The sequence below is a fragment of the Artemia franciscana genome, chromosome 21, assembly GCF_032884065.1.
Source record: "Artemia franciscana chromosome 21, ASM3288406v1, whole genome shotgun sequence".
NCBI lineage: Eukaryota > Metazoa > Arthropoda > Branchiopoda > Anostraca > Artemiidae > Artemia > Artemia franciscana.
In genome coordinates this window covers 21,459,865-21,485,364 of record NC_088883.1, presented here as the reverse complement: position 1 = coordinate 21,485,364, position 25,500 = coordinate 21,459,865, and the positions used below count along the sequence as shown (strand labels likewise).

The 25,500-nt window shown below is 30.8% G+C and overlaps 1 protein-coding gene across 1 annotated transcript in view; it reads left to right on the top strand.

The window, feature by feature from the left end:
• LOC136041038 (sphingomyelin synthase-related protein 1-like) overlaps nucleotides 1-24,444 on the top strand; it is a 52,033-nt gene extending 27,589 nt beyond the window's left edge. The window contains exons 4-6 of the mRNA XM_065725569.1: nucleotides 2,802-2,919; nucleotides 15,430-15,580; nucleotides 21,330-24,444. Of these exons, the coding sequence (XP_065581641.1) occupies nucleotides 2,802-2,919; nucleotides 15,430-15,580; nucleotides 21,330-21,727 (667 nt within the window). The 3' untranslated portion in view covers nucleotides 21,728-24,444. The remainder of the gene's footprint in view (nucleotides 1-2,801; nucleotides 2,920-15,429; nucleotides 15,581-21,329) is intronic.
• Nucleotides 24,445-25,500: the final 1,056 nt, after the last annotated feature.

The window sequence follows — 25,500 nt, the reverse complement described above, 5'->3', positions numbered from 1 at the left end:
CTTTCCAAATCATTAAATCTTTTAATTGTATTTTTTGAACTATGGTTGATAAATTTAAAGAATTTAAACAAACTTAAGAGTTTTTTCAATAATGTATTTTATAAAGTAGTGTGTTTTGATGTCCTTGTCTATATTTTTTTTCACTTTGTATTTAAACCTTTTTTTTTATTTTGGTTACTATGTGCCGTGGTTCATTCCTTACTTGGTTGAAACTACCGCTGTATTTACGATGAAAAGGATTTAGCTTTAAATTTAGTAATCGATGGTTCGGATGAATTTGCCTTGTATAAATAAGACATTTCCTTATGATGAATGTTATCAGGTAACAAGTAGCAAGAGACACAGAAAAGAACACTTGTCCGTGTGCTGCTGCTGCCAGGTTCAATCTCTCGGTTCCACATTACCAAGCTGAGGTCAAACCTACTGTTCCACTAAATGATTCCTTATAGTACAAAGACAACTTCGAAAGGTATCATCCCTATTTTGAACTGTTTTACTTTCGTTATAGTACAAAAGTCTATTTATAAAGACTCAACCAGAGTTAGCTAAAAAAGTTTTGTTTATATTTTGTTATCATAAGTTAGGGTTTTCTTATAATAGTGCTATTTAATAATTAATATATTAATATTATTATATATAATTTATAATTAATTTTTTATAATTTTTATAATTTAATATTAGTGCCATCTTTCACTTAATTTGTGCTGAGTCAAAGATATCCCAATAGCCCATAAGCCAAAGCATACAGATCGAATCAGAGCTAACCAAAAAGTGGAATCGATGCGTGTTGAGGTACTCTATCACACTGCCAGAGTGTAAACTTACGGGAGATTAAATCCTATATATCAATTCCCCGAAACCAAAGTTTCTGTTAAAAATTTTTGTAATTTACTGAAAAGTAAAATTTGGACCCTAATTTTGTGAAAACATTTTTTTACAATATAAATAAGAAAACGTATTTGGATACAGAACGTTTTAATGGTATAATTTAGTCTTTGAGCTAGAGACACAAAACGAAATTTCTGAACGTTGGACGAGTTTCCCTACCTCTTCTGAATTAAATATGCCAAAAAAAGAAGACATTTTCGAACATTAGCCGAGTTTTCCTACCTCCTCTGAAGTAAATATCCAAAAAAGAAGAAATTTCCAAACGTTGGCTGAGTTGTCCTACCTCTTCTGGAGTAAATAGGCAAAAAAAAACTTTTGTTCTTGTTAATTGGCAAAAACCTGCTTACCAAAATCAAATTTAACAAACTTACCAAAACAGTCAAAAACAACCTATCAAAACGACAAAAACCAACTTACCAAAATCAAATTTAAACAAGTTACCAAAACAGTCAAAAACAACCTACCAAATCGACAAAAACCAACTTCCCAAAATCAAATTTAACCAACTTACCAAAAAAGTTGAAAACAGTCTACCGAAACGATTAAAGCCAAGTTACCAAAATCAAATTTAACCAACTTGCCAGAACAGTCACAAACAGCCTACCAAAAAGACAAAAACCAACTTACTAAAATCAAAATTTATATCGACTGCAGCTAGAAATTTGGTAAAATCTTTGGTATTTATTTAAGCCAAATTAAAGTATAGCTTAATATATTGAACTGGTATATTTATAATAAAAACACATTCCATTCTTACATATTCAGAAAATTCTTGGGATATATGAAAGCCAAATTTACCAACAATTGACATTTATGAATTTTGTTATTCAGTGTCAATAGCAAGCTTGCAACGCGTGAAACTTCCAAGTTTTCCAAAATTCTCAACGGCTCTGGCTTTATAATAAAAATTTTTAAATTGTAAATGAGCGTGGTCTTGGATCGTTTTCTTCCTGAAGGTTTGGCGACTGGTTCACTACCTGTTTATGTAAAAAAAAAAACTGTAAATGAAACTTCGATAATAACCTGTCGATGCTTTTTATAACGCACAACGTGCTTAGTAAAATGGTATATTATGCATGTTCATTGTGATACTGAATGAATATAATCACATTAAAAACAATGTTTTGTCAGCATCTCTCAAGTAGGAATTTTACTTTAAAAAAATTACGTCGCATTCAGAGCTTAACACACGCTGCTTCTGTGGAATGCAGAATTATGTCACTTTAACCATGTTTCAGCGAGTCAAAACTTAAGTGAAGTCAAAACTTGAATTAAAAATTAATATTCGAGTGATATTTAATAAATAATTCATTAAAAATAAATTAATAAAAAATAAATTTTTTATGTTAAATATTACATTAAAAATAATAATAAAAAAAAATAATAATAAGTATATTAAAATTATATTATATTATTAAATATAATAACTATTATATTAAATTTTATATTTTATATATTAAATAAATTAAAATAAAAATAAATAAATTATAATAAATTAAAAAAAATTATATAAATAATAAAATAAAATAAATAAATTTATTTAATAAAATAAAATAAAAATAAATATATAAGAATTAAATAAAAATAATTATAAATTAAAATAAATAAATTATGCGCCTTATTGGGTGTATAACTAAGTAGGTTTTTCTTCTATCAGCTTTCCATGCTATTTTGGCTTTGTTATTGCTTAAATTATATCTATTGTTAAGTTACGCTTAAATTATTGCTGGGTATTTCAATATTCATACCTCGTCATAATCAATAAGTGGGTTTGAAAATAAAGTTAGCCCTTGCATTACGATAATCTGTCTGGTGTTAAAAAAAAAATAAAATGAAAAAACTAAAATCGGGCAATGGAATAGAAAAGTGAATTAATATAAAAAAGATTAAAAGGCTAATATAATATTTTGCAGGTTTATTCTGCTTCGACGGTTTTGTGCACTATCAGGATCAATATTTCTTCTTCGCTGCATTACAATGCTGATTACCTCACTCTCAGTTCCAGGAGTTCATTTAGATTGTGCGCCAAGAGTAAGCTACTCCTGTTTATTTTAATATAAATGTCATTGTTTCCACTTTGTATAACATTTCACTAGTGTTTTTACTTTTTCAGTTTTTCTACGGTTCCTCTTCGTAACAAGAAAGGTCATCTTGTCCATACTAAAATGTACTTAGGACCAGTATTCATAAAAAAAAAAAAAATCTTGGACAATTACTACAGAATACCATCAATGCACCTGAGAATGAGCCCTTTTTGTATTTTTCCCTGCAGGGGGGGGGGGGGGGTACCAGATTTGACCCTCCTCTTTTCCCCACCGAAGAAAAGTTCCCCCGCCCCCTGTAGAAAAATAGCCTTGCCTTCTATTTATTTCATTTTTTACCATACTGCTATTTATAGTTTAAGTTTTCTTAGCTTTATGTTTTAGCTTTTTGGAGAATAAGAATGAGATAAAATAGAGACCATTTGAAAACACAAAATCTCTAAAATTATTTGTAAGAAGCTATTTTAAAACCAATTTAATGGTTAGCTTTGAAAGCTCTCACATAGCTTGGCATCTACAAGTTAACATAAGCAGACCTTAATTCAGAAGTAATTCAACTCCGCACAATTAATGACATTATTTTGTAGATAGAAATTTAGTTTTATATTCGAACTAGCTGTTGGGGTGGCGCTTCGCGCCCCCCAAGCCCCCCCCCCTCGCGCGTGTAAGTCGTTACGCGCCATATTAGTTACGCTCCATTGTAGTTGTGTCCCTGTGTCCCAGCTGTGAATATATATATATATATATATATATATATATATATATATATATATATATACTAGCTGTTGGGGTGGCGCTTCGCGCCACCCCAACACCTAGTTGGTGGGGGCGCTTCGCGCCCCCTCCAAGCCCCCCCCGCGCGCGTAAGTCGTTACGCGCCATATTAGTTACGCGCCATTGTAGTTGTGTCCCTATGTCCCACCTGTGAATATAGATATATATATATATATGTTTTTAACTACGTAAAACTTGCGAATATACAACATTCTTTGCTGTCCCATTGTCTGTGCATATAAATAGATTGTTTACCGACTCTTGAAAATGCAACATATAATGGTCCATGGGAAAACAATCCGTATTCAGATCTATACCTCATGATTCTAATGATTGCCCTTGAGCTTTGTTGATGGTGATTGCTAATCTACCATTCCCTGTGTCGCCATCGTCATTTATATATCCCCTTGTGCCCCCCGGCATCCCCTTTGTAGTTTTGTCCCTGTGTCCCGGTCGTCATTTGTGTCCCGGTGTCCCAGTCTGTGATTTCTCTTTGAGTGTCCCGGGCGTCATTTATATTCCATGTGTCTCGGTCGTCATTTATATCCCCCTGTGCCCCCCGGCGTCCCCGTTGTAGTTGTGTCCCTGTGTCCCGGTCGTCATTTATATTCCCTGTGTCCCGGTCGTCATTTGTATCCCGGTGTCCCGGTCTGTATATACATTCGTTTTTTAGTTTTGTTTTTCTCCTTTATTTTTTTCCTTTTTTCTTTTTTTTCTTTTTTAGTTTATTTAGATTTTTAGATTTTTTAGTTTTTTTATTAGTTTTTATTTTTTTTTCTTTTTAGTTTTTTTGTAGTTTTTACCTTTTTTTTAGTTTTTTTAGTTTTTTTTACTTATATCCTGGTCGTCATTTATACTCCCTGTGTCCCGGTCGTCATTTGTGTCCCGGTGCTTTGTTGATTGCTAATCGGACATTCCTTTTGTCCCGGTCGCTTTCTCTTTGAGTGTCGTCATTCATATTCCCTATGCGCCGGTGTCCCGGTCGTCATTTGTGTCCCGATGTCCCGGTCTGTAATTTCGTCAGTTGAAAACTTATGATGAAATAAATTTTTAATTTTTTCCCTTTTTTTGTTTTTAGTTTTTTTTTATTGGTTTTTACCTTTTTTTAGGTTTTTTAGTTTTTTTCTTTTTTCTTTTTAGTTTTTTTTGAAGTTTTTATCTTTTTAGTTTTTTTATTTTTATTTATATTTTTTTAGTTTTCTTTTTCTCCTTTATTTTTCAGTTTTTTCCTTTTTTTAGTTTTTTTTCTTTTTTAGTTCTTTTAGTTTTTACCTTTTTTAGTTTTTTTTAGTTTTTTTAGTTTTTTAGCTTTTTTTATTTTTTTTTTATTAGTTTTTAGTTTATTTTATGTTTTTTTCCTTTTTTTAGTTTTTTATCTTTTTTTAGTTTTTTTTAGTTTTTAAGCTTTTTTAGATTTTTTTATTTTGTTTTCTTTTTTTTTGTAGTTTTTACCTTCTTTAGATTTTTGCTTCTTTTATTTTTTTAGCTTTTTTAGTTTTTTTTCGTTTTTTTTTTTTAGTTTTTTTGTAGTTTTTATCTTTTTTATTTTTTTGTATTTTTATTCATATTTTTTTAGTTTTCTTTTTCTCTTTTATTTTTCAGTCTTTTGCTTTTTTTAGTTTTTTTCTTTTTTAGTTTTTAGTTTTTTTTTAGTTTTTTACCTTTTTTTAGTTTTTTTAGTTTTTTTAGTTTTTTAGATTTTTTAGTTTTTTTATTAGTTTTTAGTTTTTTTTGTAGTTTTTGCCTTTTTTTTAGTTTTTTCAGTTTTTTTTAGTTTTTAGTTTTTTACCTTTTTTTTAGTTTTTTTTAGTTTTTTAGCTTTTTTAGTTTTTTTTTTCTTTTTAGTTTTTTTTGTAGTTTTTACCTTTTTTAGTTTTTTTTCTTATTTTGTATTAGTGTGAAATAATTCAGACGTCATATGCGGACAAACATGACGTCACCTGATCCATCCACAGATCCACACACAGACAACTTATTTTTATATATATAGATATATATATATATATATATATATATATATATATATATATATATATATATATATATATATATATATATATATATATATATATATATGTCCCATTGTCTGTACATATAAATTGATTGTCAGGTTTCCCGACTCTTGAACATGCAACATATATTATTATTCTAATGATTGCCCTTGAGCTTTGTTGATGGTGATTGCTAATCAAGCATTCCCTGTGTCCCCATCGTCATTTGTATATCCCCCTGTGCCCCCCGGCGTCCCCGTTGTAGTTGTGTCCCAGTCGTCATTTATAGTCGACAAACATGACGTCAGTCGACACACACGTCCCAGTCGTCATTTGTGTCCCGGTGTCCCAGTCTGTAATTTCTCTTTGAGTGTCCCGGTCGTCATTTATATTCACTGTGTCCTGGTCTGTATATACATTCGTTTTGAATTGGTATATGATGAAATAATTTTTTTTTTCTTTTTAGTTTTTTTGGTTTTTACCTATTTTTTAGCTTTTTATTTTTTTCTTTTTAGTTTTTTTGTAGCTTTTACCTTTTTAGTTTTTTTTTATTTTTATTTTTTTTTAGTTTTCTTTTTCTCCTTGATTTTTCAGTTTTTTTCCTTTTTTTAGTTTTTTTTTTTCAGTTTTTAGTTTTTTATTAGTTTTTAGTTGTTTTTTTTTCTTTTTAGTTTTTTGCTGTTTTTACCCTTTTTTTTTAGTTTTTTTCTTTTTTAGTTTTAGTTTTTCACCTTTTTTAGTTTTTTTTACTTTTTTAGCTCTTTTAGTTTTTTTAGTAGTTTTTACCTGTTTTTAGTTTTTTTTTAGTTTTTTTTCTTTTTTAGTATTTTTTCTTCTTTTGTATTAATGCTAAAGCCAATGTTTGAACCTGGAACCTCTCGGACCTAGAACCTGGAACATAACGCTTTACCAACTCAGCTACTTCGGCTTGAATACATTTACCTTTTTTAGTTTTTTTTTTATTTTTATTTTTTTTAGTTTTCTTTTTCTCCTTTATTTGTCAGTTTTTTCCTTTTTTTAGTTTTTTTTTCTTTTTCAGTTTTTATTTTTTTTTATTTTTTTTTTTTTTTATTAGTTTTTAGTTTTTTTTTAGTTTTTGTAGTTTTTACCTTTTTTTAGTATTTTCTTTTTAGTTTTTTTTGTAGTTTTTATCTGTTTTAGTTTTTTTCTTCTTTTGTATTAATGCTAAAGCCATGGTTCGAACCTGGAACCTCTCGGACCTAGAACCTGGAACATAACGCTTTACCAACTGATCTACTGTATTTGTATCGGATTAACGACGCTTCTGGACTACTAAGGTCCATGCGTTGGCCCTGTCGTGCAATTCTGCAGCATGGTTCGATCTCGGGGTCCCGTATTAGCACGCTAAGGTCAAACCCACTGCGCCAACACAGGTAGTTATATAACCGAGCTACTTCGGCTTGAATACATTCGTTTTTGAATTGGTATGTGATGAAATAATTCAGACGTCATATACGGACAGTGACGTCACTCGACACACAGACACACAGACAACTTATTTTTATATACATAGATTTATGAAGGTTATGACGGTTTTTACGAATGATGGAATTTGTGATGAACATTTTTATTTAGAAAAATAAAATGTTTCGATTAACCTCATTTTCATAAGATAATAACTGTCAATAAGACAATAAGTCAATAGGCATAACTGTTGTGACCCTGAATTCAATACGCAACTTTTGAGAAGCCTATGCATCCACAATGAGTAATTGTTTAGTGTGGCTTTTGATCCAGCGGAATAATTAGGCGATTTATCTTTGGATATGAATAAGGTGCTATCATAGACGAATTTTTATTTCTATAAGAAGAACCGTATGATATGGATAGCATTTAGTTTTAACAAAATCGGACCACTTACCACACAACCAACGTAACCATCTACCATTTGCGCACTATTTTTTAATCGAATAATGATGTCTCATATTTTTTATTAAACCCCGTCTAGTTTTTTCTTTTGTAGCCCGTACAGGGTTACGCTAACCCTTAAGGCTGCCATTCATGCAATCGGAATCCAAACAAGTGAACATTTACTGGAAAATGGGATTGATTGGATAGGACCTGACCCTATCTGAAAGAAACACTATAAAATTCTGAAAACTACTTTAAAGCATTCTAAATTTCTAAGAATCTTTAAACTCCTAAAAGTCGCTTTGCTTCACTTTAATCTTTTGATCTTCATAAGATTTTTCGAAAATACGCAATTTTTTTTAGATTTTTCGAAAATACGGCCCATTTTTTCGAAAATATTTTTCGAAGATTTTTCGAAAATACGGCCCATTTTCTCGAAAATACACAAAGAGTTGCCATTACTGTTAGGATAACGTCACCAGTGGCGTTACCTTTCTGAAAACAACTTCAGATAATTCTAGAATCCTGAATTTTAGACTATATTCATTCCTAAATATTGCTTTTAAAATCCCCGGGTTTGAAAACCCGATCAATGTAATTAACTCCCCTGTACCACTGCAATCTTTGTTGGATATATTAAGAACAAACTTTGAGATTTGCTGCATGTGCTTATCTACAGATGACGTGTATTTAACATCGCCTTATTTGCCAGAGTCGCCACTAAACGGTCACTATCGGTGCTAAGGTTTTCCATGTCAATTTTGCAAGGGATGACTGTATCAGGCTGAATCTTTGACACCTAAAAATACATACCAGTTCTTGTTAAGCCTAACAGTCTCCTGTTAGTCAAACAGGAAAGCATAGCGTATATTAAATACGTAACCTATACAAACCTATTCTGACCTAACATAACCAAAATACCAACTAAATATTTAATTAAAATATAGCTATCCTTAAAATATAGTCAGACACTATATTCTATCACTATACTTTGCAAACTAACCGGGATGAAAACCCTTAAATAACTCCCATAAATCCTTTCTTACGACCTATTCCTGCCCCATTTGCCACTTTTTGACCTACTTTTTTGCCCTAGACGGTCGCCCGACAAGGACGATCTCGGGCAATCTGTCATCCTTCTTCTGCAGAACGCATCGAAGCTATCTCCACCTTTCTCTCACTATAGTCTTAGAACGTTCCCACTCCCAGGAAGTTCCCATTTCTTTTAAAGTCTTTTAAATTCTCTATGACGTCCCACAACCCCAGACGAGGACGACCTGGTTTCTATTTCGCCCTAAAGAGGAAAGAAGAGAAAGGGAGGGAGAAGATAATCAGATATATGTTCCATATCCTAGCAATTCTATAAACAATATAATGTTTGGATATTTTATATCCTTACCAAGAAAATATATAATTTAATCTTTTTACATCACTAAACTGAGTCATCTTTTCCGAAAATAAGCGTGGAGCTGGTATTGCTGCCAGGTAAACGTTCCCTGTAGTATTGTCTTTTCTGAAAATTACTTTTAAGCGTTCTGAAATTCTAACCTTGGCTATATCATTCCTAAATCTTGTTTCATATATATATATATATATATATATATATATATATATATATATATATATCTATATATATAAAAATAAGTTGTCTGTCTGTCTGTGGATGGATCAGGTGACGTCACCTGAAAAAACTGGATCAGGTGACGTCAAAACTGAAAAAACTAAAAAAAGGCAAAAACTACAAAAAAAACTAAAAACTAATAAAAAAAATAAAAAAGCTAAAAAACTAAAAAAACTAAAAAAAGGCAAAAACTACAAAAAAAACTAAAAACTAATAAAAAAGCTAAAAAACTAAAAAAACTAAAAAAAGGCAAAAACTACAAAAAAAAACTAAAAACTAATAAAAAAAATAAAAAAGCTAAAAAACTAAAAAAACTAAAAAAACTAAAAAATGGTAAAAAACTAAAAAAACTAAAAACTAAAAAAAACTAAAAAAAAGGAAAAAACTGAAAAATAAGCTAAAATAAAGGTAAAAACCAATAAAAAACTAAAAAAAAAACTGAAAAAACTAAAAAAAGGCAAAAACTACAAAAAAAAACTAAAAACTAATAAAAAAAGTAAAAAAGCTAAAAAACTAAAAAAACTAAAAAAACTAAAAAAAGGTAAAAAACTAAAAAAAATAAAAAAATAAAAAATAAAAAAAAACTAAAAAAAAGGAAAAAACTGAAAAATAAGCTAAAATAAAGGTAAAAACCAATAAAAAACTAAAAAGAAAAAAAGGAAAAAACTAAAAAAAATTTTCATCTAAAAAACTAAAAAAAACTAAAAAAGGTAAAAACTAAAAGAACTAAAAAAGAAAAAAATAAATGACGAAACTCAAAGAGAAAGCGACCAGGACAAAAGGAATGTTCGATTAGCAATCAACAAAGCACCGGGACACAGGGAGTATAAATGACGACCAGGACATAAGTAAAAAAAAAAACTATCTATATATATAAAAATAAGTTGTCTGTGGATCTGTGGATCGTGGATCAGGTGACGTCACCTGAAAAAACTGGATCAGGTGACGTCAAAACTGAAAAAACTAAAAAAAGGCAAAAACTACAAAAAAAACTAAAAACTAATAAAAAAAATAAAAAAGCTAAAAAACTAAAAAAACTAAAAAAAGGCAAAAACTACAAAAAAAACTAAAAACTAATAAAAAAGCTAAAAAACTAAAAAAACTAAAAAAAAGGCAAAAACTACAAAAAAAACTAAAAACTAATAAAAAAAATAAAAAAGCTAAAAAACTAAAAAAACTAAAAAAACTAAAAAAAGGTAAAAAACTAAAAAAACTAAAAACTAAAAAAAACTAAAAAAAAGGAAAAAACTGAAAAATAAGCTAAAATAAAGGTAAAAACCAATAAAAAACTAAAAAAAAAACTGAAAAAACTAAAAAAAGGCAAAAACTACAAAAAAACTAAAAACTAATAAAAAAAAGTAAAAAAGCTAAAAAACTAAAAAAACTAAAAAAACTAAAAAAACTAAAAAAAGGTAAAAAACTAAAAAAAATAAAAAATAAAAAAAACTAAAAAAAAAGGAAAAAACTGAAAAATAAGCTAACATAAAGGTAAAAACCAATAAAAAACTAAAAAGAAAAAAAGGAAAAAACTAAAAAAAATTTTCATCTAAAAAACTAAAAAAAACTAAAAAAGGTAAAAACTAAAAGAACTAAAAAAGAAAAAAATAAATGACGACACTCAAAGAGAAAGCGACCAGGACAAAAGGAATGTTCGATTAGCAATCAACAAAGCACCGGGACACAGGGAGTATAAATGACGACCAGGACATAAGTAAAAAAAAAAATTAACAAAACTAAAAAGAAGGTAAAAACTACGAAAAAACTAAAAAGAAAAAAAAACTAAAAACTAATAAAAAAACTAAAAAATCTAAAAATCTAAATAAACTAAAAAAGAAAAAAAAAAGGAAAAAAATAAAGGAGAAAAACAAAACTAAAAAACGAATGTATATACAGACCGGGACACCGGGATACAAATGACGACCGGGACACAGGGAATATAAATGACGACCGGGACACAGGGACACAACTACAACGGGGACACCGGGGGAAACAGGGGGATGTAAATGACGACCGGGACACCGGGACAGGGAATGGTCGATTAGCAATCACCATCAACAAAGCTCAAGGGCAATCATTAGAATCATGAGGTATAGATCTGAATACAGATTGTTTTCCCATGGACCATTATATGTTGCATGTTCAAGAGTCGGTAAACCTGACAATCTATTTATATGCAAAGACAATGGGACAGCAAAGAATGTTGTATATTCGCAAGTTTTACGTAGTTAAAACCATATATATATATATATATATATATATATATATATATATATATATATATATATATATATATATATATATATATATATATATATATATATATATATATATATATATATATATATATATATTTTATATATATAGATATATATATCTATCTATATTCACAGGTGGGACATAGGGACACAACTACAATGGCGCGTAACTATTATGGCGCGTAACGACTTACGCGCGCGGGGGGGCTTGGGGGGGGGTGCGAAGCGCCCCCACCAACTAGGTGTTGGGGTGGCGCGAAGCGCCACCCCAACAGCTAGTATATATATATATATATCTATATATATAAAAATAAGTTGTCTGTGTGTGGATCTGTGGATGGATCAGGTGACGTCACCTGAAAAAACTGGATCAGGTGACGTCAAAACTGAAAAAACTAAAAAAAGGCAAAAACTACAAAAAAAACTAAAAACTAATAAAAAAAATAAAAAAGCTAAAAAACTAAAAAAGCTAAAAAAAGGCAAAAACTACAAAAAAAACTAAAAACTAATAAAAAAGCTAAAAAACTAAAAAAACTAAAAAAAGGCAAAAACTACAAAAAAAACTAAAAACTAATAAAAAAAATAAAAAAGCTAAAAAACTAAAAAAACTAAAAAAACTAAAAAAAGGTAAAAAACTAAAAAAACTAACTACAAAAAAAACTAAAAACTAATAAAAAAAATAAAAAAGCTAAAAAACTAAAAAAACTAAAAAAAGGCAAAAACTACAAAAAAAAACTAAAAACTAATAAAAAAGCTAAAAAACTAAAAAAACTAAAAAAAGGCAAAAACTACAAAAAAAACTAAAAACTAATAAAAAAAATAAAAAAGCTAAAAAACTAAAAAAACTAAAAAACTAAAAAAAGGTAAAAAACTAAAAAAACTAAAAACTAAAAAAAACTAAAAAAAGGAAAAAACTGAAAAATAAGCTAAAATAAAGGTAAAAACCAATAAAAAACTAAAAAAAAAACTGAAAAAACTAAAAAAAGGCAAAAACTACCAAAAAAACTAAAAACTAATAAAAAAAGTAAAAAAGCTAAAAAACTAAAAAAACTAAAAAAACTAAAAAAAGGTAAAAAACTAAAAAAAATAAAAAATAAAAAAAAACAAAAAAAAGGAAAAAACTGAAAAATAAGCTAAAATAAAGGTAAAAACCAATAAAAAACTAAAAAGAAAAAAAGGAAAAAACTAAAAAAAATTTTCATCTAAAAAACTAAAAAAAACTAAAAAAGGTAAAAACTAAAAGAACTAAAAAAGAAAAAAATAAATGACGACACTCAAAGAGAAAGCGACCAGGACAAAAGGAATGTTCGATTAGCAATCAACAAAGCACCGGGACACAGGGAGTATAAATGACGACCAGGACATAAGTAAAAAAAAAAACTAACAAAACTAAAAAGAAGGTAAAAACTACAAAAAAACTAAAAAGAAAAAAAAACTAAAAACTAATAAAAAAACTAAAAAATCTAAAAATCTAAATAAACTAAAAAAGAAAAAAAAAGGAAAAAAATAAAGGAGAAAAACAAAACTAAAAAACGAATGTATATACAGACCGGGACACCGGGATACAAATGACGACCGGGACACAGGGAATATAAATGACGACCGGGACACAGGGACACAACTACAACGGGGACACCGGGGGAAACAGGGGGATATAAATGACGACCGGGACACCGGGACAGGGAATGGTCGATTAGCAATCACCATCAACAAAGCTCAAGGGCAATCATTAGAATCATGAGGTATAGATCTGAATACAGATTGTTTTCCCATGGACCATTATATGTTGCATGTTCAAGAGTCGGTAAACCTGACAATCTATTTATATGCAAAGACAATGGGACAGCAAAGAATGTTGTATATTCGCAAGTTTTACGTAGTTAAAACCATATATATATATATATATATATATATATATATATATATATATATATATATACAATGGCGTGTAACTATTATGGCGCGTAACGACTTACGCGCGCGGGGGGGCTTGGGGGGGCGCGAAGCGCCCCCACCAACTAGGTGTTGGGGTGGCGCGAAGCGCCACCCCAACAGCTAGTATATATATATATATATATATATATATATATATATATATATATATATATATATATATATATATATACTCAACTCCTCAGTTTTGGTTCCCTCCAATGTTGTCATCTCTAAAATAATTGCGAATTTGAAGAATATATAAGTGTTGCTAAAGCATAAATGTACTGAGAAATTGGGTCTATCATATGGGCTACTGGGTCATGTTGTGTTCTATTCTTGAGTGAAAGCATTCAATCTTTATATAAAAGCCTAATTTTGAAAAGAAAACATTCAGCAGATATTATTTGCATAGCCCATTCGAATGTCAAAAGTTAGATGAAATGCCGTTTAATATCAGAAGATCAATAAAAGATTAACTTTGAAAAAGTTAGATTTTTAATGGGGGACACAAAAAAGATATGTCAATATAAATTCAATTTATATTTTATTCAAAATTCAATTTATATTGAATACTACTGTCCATGTTCAAACAAAAAGTAGGTCGTCCTTGAGTGGGGTGAGAGGATAACATAATGAAAGGCTTAACGAAAATAGAAACTTATTTGGAGGGGGTGAAGGGGGGAGGTTTTGAAGACATTAGGATGGGGAAGGAAAGTGCGTAGCTGTGTTTTTCTCAAGCGGCCTGGTGCTGTCGTCAGTTGTTAGTAGTAGTAATAATTTATATAAACTAAATATATGACTCGTTGTCGCTCACAATACGCAAAGAAGCAGAGCATAATAACAAAAACGCAGGACAAAACAAAATGGGAATATACATTTCAAGCAAAACGGAATAATAGACCAAAGTGGAGAGAAATAACAAGTGCTGAATAAACAACAAATAATGAATCTATTCGCCGTTATCTCATACGAACACAGCCCCCTTTCACCCTCTAATTATCAACAAAACAGAAATGATCTTCATCATCATCATCATTTTTGCAAAAACATGGAGGACTAACGCCAACGTTACTACGTTTTTATATCAATTGGCGTTATTGTTAACTTGGAATTTTATAATGGAAAAATAAAAAACTATTAATTAAAAAAATAACAATAATAAACATCGGGTAAAATTCTAGTTAATTGATTTCTCGCTATCTCGGAAAGGGTTTAGGTTAGGAAAATTAAACTTTCACGGATGGGTCTACAGACTAAAGTATGTCCTGGGAAGGTATTTTAAAGTATTCCTCCACTCCTTCTCCCTCTAGAGGGCCCTGAAATTTGCCTACATGACAGGTCTATACCTATTGAAATTTTGACAAAACAACATTTTACCTTAATTTTCAGTTACTAGTTGCTTTTTCTCTGCCTTTAGTTCTGAAAATGCAATTCCTGTTATTTGAGTAGAATTTTGAGCCATATCAATGTTTTTTTCAAAATTTAGGAAATTTGTTTGCACATCTTTAAAGCCTTATAAAATGGAATTGAGCAAAGCTATGAAGCTGAAAACAATTTTGTTGTACTTCAATTAAGCAGAAGACCTAATTTGCAAGGGTTCACTTTTGTAACACACATATTTTTTAAAAAAAAGGAATATTTTTTTTTTGTAGCCATACGGCGTTTTTGGGCAAAGAACTGATTTTTTTTAACTTAAATGCCGTTATAGAAAACTAATATGATGATGTTAGTTGTATCTTTAGACAAGAGATGATAAATCACCCGTATCTTTTGAAAATTGCTTTTGTGTGGTATGGCGTCATATTTGAATGATTCTTTTGCATGACTCCCTTTGGTTTGGTCTTTACTAGATTCCAACGAAGAACAAGCCGTAGTGTTTTTCTATGAGTGATATATAACGAAAAAAGTGACGTTATAATTTGTTTAAATATAGAGCCCGCTTCGCACTCTACTTATTGGTAAAGTTCTGTATTTGAACAACGGCATTTTGAACTCAAAATCAATACTCAAAAAAAAAAATATACAAAAAAAAGGAATATTTTTTTTTGTAGCCATACGGTGATTTTTGGGCAAAGTTGTCTCAAGCTTATCATATCTGGACAGGGATGGGCCTCTCAACTAATGGTGTAAGGACATGTGGTGACTACATGTTTTCAGGACACACTGTTGCTTTAACTCTTATGAACTTTTTCATTACCGAATGTAAGTAACATTGATTGTTATTCTTATTTTATCTTATTTATTATATCTTATTTTGTATTATTTTTGCTGTTTTTTCTGATGTGTTATTTCTACCAGATTGAAACTCAATATTTTACGCAGAAAAAATGGCTGCTGAAGTAGGAAAGAGACCATCTTTGAAAGATGGTCACGTGTGCTTTGCGTAACATGTGCAGTCTTCTTACTTTCTCTATCAGCCGCAAGTTTTTTGGCATGGACTCTTTGAGCAGCTTCCTCGGCTGTCGCCATTGTAGGTTCTTCATTTATTTTACAATTAAACTTTTTTCTGTCCACGATCTTCTTACAATTAAAAATTTGTCTTTTAACGATTTTCTTAAATACCTTTAATGACGTCATCGTCATAACACACATGACGACAACTAACTTCATGACGACATGATGACATGACGTCACTCGACAGACATAACCCAGAGACAACTTTTTTTTATATATATAGATGCATCTTGGCCTTCACTTAACTATGCTATAGACTATATTTGGAATGTCTAATATATTCTGCCAAAAACTTATTGATACCCCCCCCCCCTCTTTTTTTTATTTTGGCTGGTAGTATCGGACAAAGTGTCCAAAAGCATAAGTCATTGTGATTATTTTTATTATGTTGATGTACTCTTTGTGGCCTAAGTTTATGCCAGATTTCCTTACAGAAGAAAAAAATTATGTTTACTTACTAAATAATTAGTTTGAGGTCCCTTATAGCGTAAGCGCATAATAGTTATCCTTAAGGAAGGAGATGTGAGTTATAACACAGCACCTTTCAGAGTCTGGCGATAATGAAACGGATACGTCTTTAACGTTATTGCTTGTTTGTAAATACTGTCGAGGCAACTATGCTTTATCTTCACAAACCTTGCTTACGTCCTTCGAACCCCCAACCAAAAAATTCTAGAAAATTCTACTTACAAAACGAGAAATCTTAACTAAGAAATAATAAACTTTGAAAAAAGATAAAAAAAAACAAAAATGAAGAAAAATGAAGTGCGAATAAAAGATAAAGACTGCAGATAGAATCCTGCTTGACAATAAAAAACGATAAAGCTTAAAAAATTGCTACGATTAAAACCGTGCTATTCTGTTTTTAAGCTTTTCTTTTTGTATTGCCCCGTGAGCTTTTATATATATTTTTCTTTTTTTTTCTCTTAATACTGTACTGACAATGGTTGAGCGGAGGTCTTGACCGAAACAAACATTTGAATTATATTTTCTTTTTTTCTTCGTTATGATTTTCGTTTTATCATGATTAGCCAGTGTGGTCTCAGGAATCATTTAATCCTGCCCAAGAGGGTTTTGCTTTGTTCAAATGACCTTCCTCTTCTCCCTGAAAACTTGTGGTCAAAAGTATTGGTCTTTTGTGTAAATACCTACCTCTCCCCGTCCTGAGGAGGGGGGGGGGAAATCTCCCTCTCCCTTTACATAACCCATTTCTCCCTAGAATCGAAACTGTGAACATTTATATATCCCTTTAGGGCTTTCTTAGCAGGTGCTACAAAGTGTTTTGTATACATTTTTAAAATAAAATTTATCTTATATTATACGGCATAAAAAGCCTACGTTCTTCTAGACTATTTTGATTGTAACATTGTGAGAACTAATAATCTATCCTCAAACTTTGATTTTCACATTTAGTTTCTTTCCTACGATAGTTTTAAATGTTGGGAAACTTTATAAAGAGAGTAGAACAGTGGTGTACCCAGGGTTTGGATGCCTCGGGGGGGGGGGGGGATGGCTGTGGGAGACATCTTCTTAGCTATGGAATAACACCCTCCCAACTTCTTGGGAAGGTGTAAAGAGGGAGGCTGCGAATAGATTGGGACGGAGGAAGAACGTGCTTACCTCTGTTGATCTCAGACGGCTTGGTGCTGCAGTGAATTATTATTACTATTAGTAGTAGTAGTAATAATAACCAAAATGTGTTAATTTGTTTAAATATAGTGTTTCAAATATGATAGGTTGTCTAACCTGGAAGCAATTTTACCCATCAACAGTACTGATACTTTTGGACATGTTGGACATGGCCATGATTGAATAAAATATAAGATGCATGCCATAAATCGCAATACCTATTGTGCAGTACCATCATCCGATTTTTTTTTTACAAAAATGTTCAGGCATTCCAAGCTCATCAAGATATATTTATTATTAAAATAGTTTATGTTTGTCCATATGAACATTATTACCTTAAGGTCGGGCTCCACTCGGGGGACATTAGGTGGGTTAATTCAGAAACAGGTTATTTTAGGGAGGAAGAAGAAAATGTTTGGGGAGATTTAGCTTGAAGATGGGTCCATAATTTCCTTCGATGTGTGTGGATCATGAGAATCTAGAGCACTATATGCAGTCGTAAGGATTTATAGGACTTGTGGACGGATATTTTTGTAACTAGGGGAGATGGAAGGATTGGATGGTAGAAGTTAGAAGAGTATTTGGTAAATGGGTATTGGGATAATGGATACATGCATCACGGAGATATTTTTTTGAATAATGGAGGGTAGGCAGAATAAGTGAAGGAGATTAATAAAAGTATATTTAAAATAAGAGTGGATTAGCCCGTGTCGTTTCCTGCTTTTTCTTTATGTTACCTTTATGTTATGTTATAAGTTTTTTAGGTTATCGTTTGACTGTCCATTTTTGTAACCATGGCCCAACCTTCTTGACCTCTGTGGCTCTAGTCTTGATTATATCAGATCAGATCTTTGTCAGTTTAACAGAAAATGCAGAGAAAAAAAAGAAAGTTAAAAGAAAATGAAAAGTCTTAAGAAAGGGTACTTTTAAAAAATATCTCAATGGTTAGAATTTAATAAATATGATTCATACTCCCTTTTCTGGGAAAAGATATTGCTGTTTTTTGTTTATGAGTGAATATATGAGGGGAAAGATCAGAACACTGTACTCAAAAAGTAAAAGGGTGACCTAAAAGTAACTTATATTTTGAAACCATGGCCTAACCTTTTTAACCTCTGTGGCTCTAGTGTTGAATATATAAGATGATATATTTGTCAATTTAAAAGAAAATGCAATGAAATAAGTGTTCAATATATGATAAAAAGCTGAAAAAATTTTCATACAGATTTACTACGTTCACATCGTGATTTTTAACACATCGTCAATTAGTCTGATAGAAGAAAACATACTTTCAGACATAACACAATTCATTCATGAAAATTTGCTATCTGAGGCAAACTGTATTGGTAGCTTATATGAATGAGAGCTGGTACTAGGGTCGACCAAAAACCATCAGCGTCATCTAGCGTTTAGTGACGATAGCTTTTTTTTAGTGTAATAATAAAAATAGCTAATTTAATTGATGTAATCGGTACATTAGGGTAGTAAAAAGTGTCTGACTTCAGTTCCTGACATAAATATGATTAGAGTGCTTGAAAAAATGCCAAGTGTCACCAAACTCTAGGAAGTGTTACTCTATGAGCTGAGGATCAAAACTAGTGGATGCTAAACCTGATTTTTTGGCTGTTTATAGAAGGTTGCGTATGAACTTAAAGAGATAACCATAGAAAAACTACGAAAATTTGTGAGTTTTTTTTTTTAGGGGGTGTTCCCTCTCTCAATATGCAGAAGTATTTGAATATTTTTGAATTAAAACTTGTGTCATTCCGCTTCAAAGTATATAAATATACCGACCTTTCTGATAAACTTGGGGAAAAGCGATGACAGAAGATTACAAAAATTCGCTATTTTGAAGATAGACTGCATATAAATATGTATATTAATATATTAGGTATAATATGTTAATTCAATTTCTATCATTGTTGTTATTATGGTATGTTAGTATATTATATATAATTTCATTATAAGTAGTATTGTTTACTGAAGATTAATAAAAAGATTATTGGACTAGATAAAAACGTTCCTCTTCTGAAAACACAACACACATCCTTGAACGATTAGCATATGATGTTCGTAGTGAAGTGGTGTTAATTCACGAAAATTCAGAGGGGGAATCAATTTTTTTTACTTTTAAAATCTAAAATCTACTTTTTAGAATCAAAACACAAAACGGGCTCATTCTTAAATGAAAATGCTAAAAAAAAGGTAGTTTTCAAAATATGGGGGGAGGGGGAGGAATATCAACTAGGCACATGCTCCCCTGCTCGTCAGTTGATGCGACTGTATTCGTTATTTGTTAGGTTCATCTCAAATTTCCCAGAAAAAAATTATCTTAGATAAACCTGGATTTACTTGTTTGTAGAACATGTATAAAATCATAGCCCAGAAAATCTTTCGGAAAATTTTCTGTGTAATTTTGGAAAATTATGTTTTTTTTTTACATGAAATGGGGAAATGGAATAATTGAACAATTTTTAGCCAATTTTAATTGGAAGGAAAAATACTGGCCGTGATGCAGAAATTAAAGATTAAACGCATGTTCATTCATTTAGGGAGAAGATCGAAATGGAGGAAAGCACCAAACTATGTAATACTTGGGTTGGGACATGCTTAGAGCTGTTCCTAAGGATTTTGGTGTCCGGGGTAAAATTAATTACAGGGCCCCCCCTTGGATTTGAATATAAACAAAATAGGCTGAATCAAAGTGACAAATTTAATAAAAGAGGGCGCACTCCGGCTGTGGCGCCCAAAAATTCTGTTATAATTTAAATATGTACGTTTTTTTCGCGATCTGCTTTTTCGTAAATGTTCTTTTCCTCATTTGTTCAGTTTTATCTCCGTAAAATTAATTGTGTCGTAAAAATTAAGCCCGTTATAAATACTAGTTGTGTGTGTGTTTTTTTTTTGGGTGGGAGAGGGGGCAAGTGAACAAACATTTTAAGGAAGTAGGGCAATGGTTGGAGAAAAAGTATTGCCTTTATTTTCACGGAGAAGTGTCATATCATTTCAAAATGCTGCAATTGTTTTAGCTTTTGTAAATTTTTGGGGTTTCGCAAAGAGATAGTAAATTCTAGCACCTCTGGTTTATTGTTCCTCTGTTATTGCTATTTCGTTATTGCTTTAAATATTCATCAGGTTTCTTAGGGGCGATACCAAAATTCCATCTAAGAAATTCCGATTGCGAATTAGTTGACGTTAAGAATTAGTGAGCGGATACAAAATTGTTGGTAGCCTTTAATTTAAACTTCAGATAATAAGGTTTAACTTGTAAAACTAGTCAACAGATGTAAAGTCTTCAATACCCACAAATTGAAAGCTTGTTTGAAAGGCACTTTTTATTTGGTGTGCACCACACCCAATGTTCAACGACCATGGTAAGTTGTAGTGGGACTGATAAGTAGTATTGGGTAAGGGAGGACTTAAAAATGTCATGTGTTGAAAAGACTATAGTAATTTATGGTAGAAATTTTAGAAGGTTTTAATTGTCTCTAAATTAAACGAAACTAATATTTTTCTTTAAGTTTGATTTTCAAATACCCCTCGGAGATTTTTCTATCTTCACAGCTGATGATACTCTAATTAAAGCTCCCCCCCTCACCACTCAAATATAAGCAAAAAAGGCCGAACTAAATTGCAAAATTTTAGAAAAGTTGGCAACCCCCCAGCCATGGTGCCCTCCGGCTGCGGCACCCGAAAATTCTGTTGAAATTTGATAATGAACTTTTTTTTCGTGATTTTTTTTCATCGTGTAAGGGAGGGGGAGCTTATAAATTTCAAGCATCGACAAGAATATAGTAATTTATGGTGGAATTGTAGAAGGTTTGAACCGTTCCTTAATTAAATGAAATCACTATTTTTTTTTTTTCAGATACCCCTCGGAGATTTTTCCATCTTCACACTGTTTCATGGCTTCTCAACATATTTGGGGTTTTCCTCATATTAGCTGGACACGAACATTACTCTATTGATGTGTTTATCGCCTTTTACTTGACGTCGCGTCTTTTTCTCTACTATCACACCCTAGCTAATAGTCGAACATTGAAACAGGGTGATCACAAACGAGCCAAAATATGGTTCCCTCTATTTTATTTTTTTGAATCGAATATAGATGGTATTGTACCCAATGAGTATGAATTTATTATACAAAAAATACATATTGTTTGGGCCTTGGGCTATTTAAAGAATGGAATTGAGTATTTTGGTAAGGTTATACCGGGGAAATATAAATTGTTCGCTTTAAATGTACACAAAAGGAAAAAGGAATAATCAGAATTTGGTTTTACTTTGTTTTGACGGAATTTTTATCTATACCTTACTGCCAAGAGATCTTATCTTCAATATTTTGCATGAAACTAAAGATCTAAAATTTTAGGGCGAGCTAGGCCACGAGTCCTCATGGTGTATATGTACCTAACGTGGAATTTACACGACCGTGTACTACTATGCCTTGCACTTTTTAGTCGTAAATTGAGCAACTATAATTCTATTATTAATGTCTTCCCAACCTATGTTGAAACCAAATTCTTCCCAAATATGTTGAATCAAATTCTAGAGAGCACAAAAGGTTTTTCGAGAGGGGAGTGGGGGGTGCTACAAAAAAAAATTTAAGAACACATCATTATTTGCTAATTTTCATTTATTTTTTTTTGGGGGGGGGAGAGGCTTTTCAATTCAAATAAATATAGTAGAATATATTTCGTATATTTATTAGGGTATATATTAGTAACTTTTTTTTGGGGGGGGGGGCGGTTACTTCAAATAAAGATAGTAGGGCATACAGTTTGCTAACACATGACATTTTTTAAAACTATTGAAAACATCATAATTGTAAAATTGAACCAATTATTATTGAAAACTTATTATTGTTGAAAACTTATTATTGAAATATTATTATTGCATACACAGCAAGTTTTGAAAATTTGCTATATCTTTATAGACAGTCTCGCCATATAGGTTTTTAATTGCCCCAAATTATATCTTTAATCGCCTGCTGGAAATCACTAAAGCCTTCCCCCCCGAACTGGCGGTAATCTATTGATTACTAATGATAAAAAAAAGGATAATAAGGTGACTGGGTTGCCGGTTGGTACATTGCCTTATCCTTTCGAGTTTGCCCACGTTTGTCCAATAAGTTAGCCCATTAAGGAAATGTAATTTCCATTTTCAGCTCAATTGTATTCTGCAGAGGCGGTTTCAGGGGGAGGGCAGAGGGAGTGCTCTCCCTGGGTGCAGAAATTTCTTGGCCCGCAGAATTTCAAATAAATAATCTAACGCTCAAAGTTATTTTTGTAATTATGTGGTTATCAAAATAAAATCTGCAATTTTTTTAAGAACTGACGATTTTCTTCAAATTCTTGGAAGAGAGGGGTTGCTAATCAAGATTTTGCCCCGGGTAGAAGAGAGACCCGAACCGCCATTGACACTCTGGGTTTTAGCAGTGTGATTTTAACTTTCAAGGCCGTTATATCATGAAAGAGAAATTTACGTGCTTTTTGGGTTTTTTTTTGTCACTAATATCATAACTGGGGCTGATTTGATTTCAATCTAAGTGCTTTTTTTTTTTTTTGAGAAAAATCAAAGAAACAACACCTGTCTGAAACACAAATAAAACTGAAAAAGAAAATCATGTGTATGCTGATTTCTCTTGCACGGCAGAAAAGTGATTCCTACACACAAAATCGTGATCACGATTGACCAATTTTATGGTTCGTAATGTTGAACTAGTCGAAAATCATTGAACTAGTTCATTCAGGGAGTCCATACCAAATCTCAGGCTGGGGCTTTACAACCCAGATGGACGATGACACTTACCGTGTACAAGACACTACATTGAAAGTAAGATCTCTTGAAAATGTAGGTGTCGTTATTTAACGTACAGTTCGTCTAGGCTAAATTGTTTTGTCCTAAATTATATTTTTATACTTGTTTTTCAAGTGAAGAAATGAATCACTTGACTTGCCCAAGAATAGAATCCTAACCTCTTTTGCCAAATAAAGGGTCTTTGCAGGTTTGATCTTCGCGAGAAAGAACTCGCCAGAAAAAAAAAAAAACTATGCACAAATTATTGTAAAATTTATGGTTACATTTTGATTTAGCATAAAAATTCAAATTACCGAAATTTACCTAGATATTAAGACACAAATCTTAAAATGAACGCTTTGATTTTGTAATAGATAAGAGACAAGAAAATAGATATGTTGTGGAAAAGCTACTGGCAAGTAAAAAATTGTAATTATATTAGTTTTTGCAGTTGTTATTTATAAGAAAATTCTTATTAAAAGAAATATTTTCTGAATGTCAACGTTATTCATAATATTAATTTAAATCTTAGTTTAATTTCTTCTAAATATTGTTTTATCTAAAATTAGGATTTTTGTTTTCAGTTGTTTTTTAACTAAAGACTTGTGTAATAGATGACACGTTCAAGATTCGAGATTTTGACTTCTTTTGCCAAAATACAATTAAATACATTTTTCGGTTTCCTCCATCCGAAGCACTGCGGGCTCAGTAAAAGCAAAATAAAATACTATACGAAAATGAATGTAAAATTTATCATCAAATTTCATTTTAGCATAAAAAGTTGAATTATTGGAATTCATCTAAATATCAAGACGCAAGTATTAAATAAATGTTTTGGTTTTGCAATTGATAAAAAAAATATATAGATATATTGTGAAAAACCTACAGGCAAGCAAGATATTATAAATGTATTAATTTTGCAGTTGCTATTTGTAAAAATAATCCTCTTTTCCTAAAAATTAATTCGAATTCCTGAAATGAATATTAATTTAAATCTTAATTTGATTTTTTCTAAGTCCTGTTTAATCTAAAATTAGTATTTTTTTTTTTTTTTTTTACTTGTTTTGTAACTTAAGATTTGTGCAATATTGACACATTTAAGATTAGATATTTAGACCTTTTTAGCAAAAAAAAAGTTTTCTGAATTTTTTGGTTTTATCAGTCTGAAGCAGAAAGAGCTGAGTAAAAAAAAGAAAATAAAGTGCAATGCGAAAATTGCTATATAATCTGTGATCACACTTTGATTTAGTGTAAAAATTTGAATTACTGGAATTCACCTAAATATCAAAAGGTAAATCTTAAAATAAATGCTTTGATTTTGCAACAGATAAAACAAAAGGATATTAATATATTGTCTAAAAGCTACAGGCAAGTAAGAAATTGTAATGAATCAATTTTTGCAGTTTTTATTTATTTAAAAAAAACTTTTATTAAAAGAAGAATTAAATTAAAATGATTCTAACTCTTTTCTTTTTATCTAAAATTAAATATTTTTTGCTTGTTTTCTGACTAAAAAGTTGAATCATAGTTGACTGTTTCAAAGTTAGAGATGTCGATCCCTTCTGCCAAAAAGAATTTATCTGTATCTTTGGTATTCTCTGTCTGAAGGGCAAAGGGTTTGGTAATAAGCATCATAGTTGACAAGTCCAATAGTAGAGATTCAGACATCTTTTGCCAATAAAAGCTCTAATTTTTTATTATTTTTTTTTGTTCTCTCTCTGTCTGAATTACTTTTTTTCAATAAAATGTTCAATTTTTTTATTATTTAGTTTTGTTACTTCTTTACTAGCCTGACACAAATTTTGTGGGGAAGGGTGTTCAAACAAGGTTCCCCCCCCCTTGGATGTGACACTGCTGTTTTCTGTTAGAATTACCGCAGTGTAGTGCAAAACTCATATGTAAAAAAAAATTATTTTGTAAAACTGAACTATTGGCAAATTCTCCTGTATAACTTTACCGCAGGTCGATTGGTGCAGCTTGGGTGTCTGATTACCAAAATCCGGTAGAGCAAAACTCATAATATAAACTAAAAATTCTTTTAAAAAACTGAGCTATTCTTTGGCATATTCTCATGTATAATTTCACTGTAGATCGATATGTACAGTTTCGTATTTTGTTTACCAAAATACGGTAGTGCCCAATACTCATAGTGTAAATAAATAATTCTTTTACAAAACTGAGCTATTGGCAAATTCTCATGTGCAACTACGGCAGATCGATATTTGCAGATTGGTTTCCTG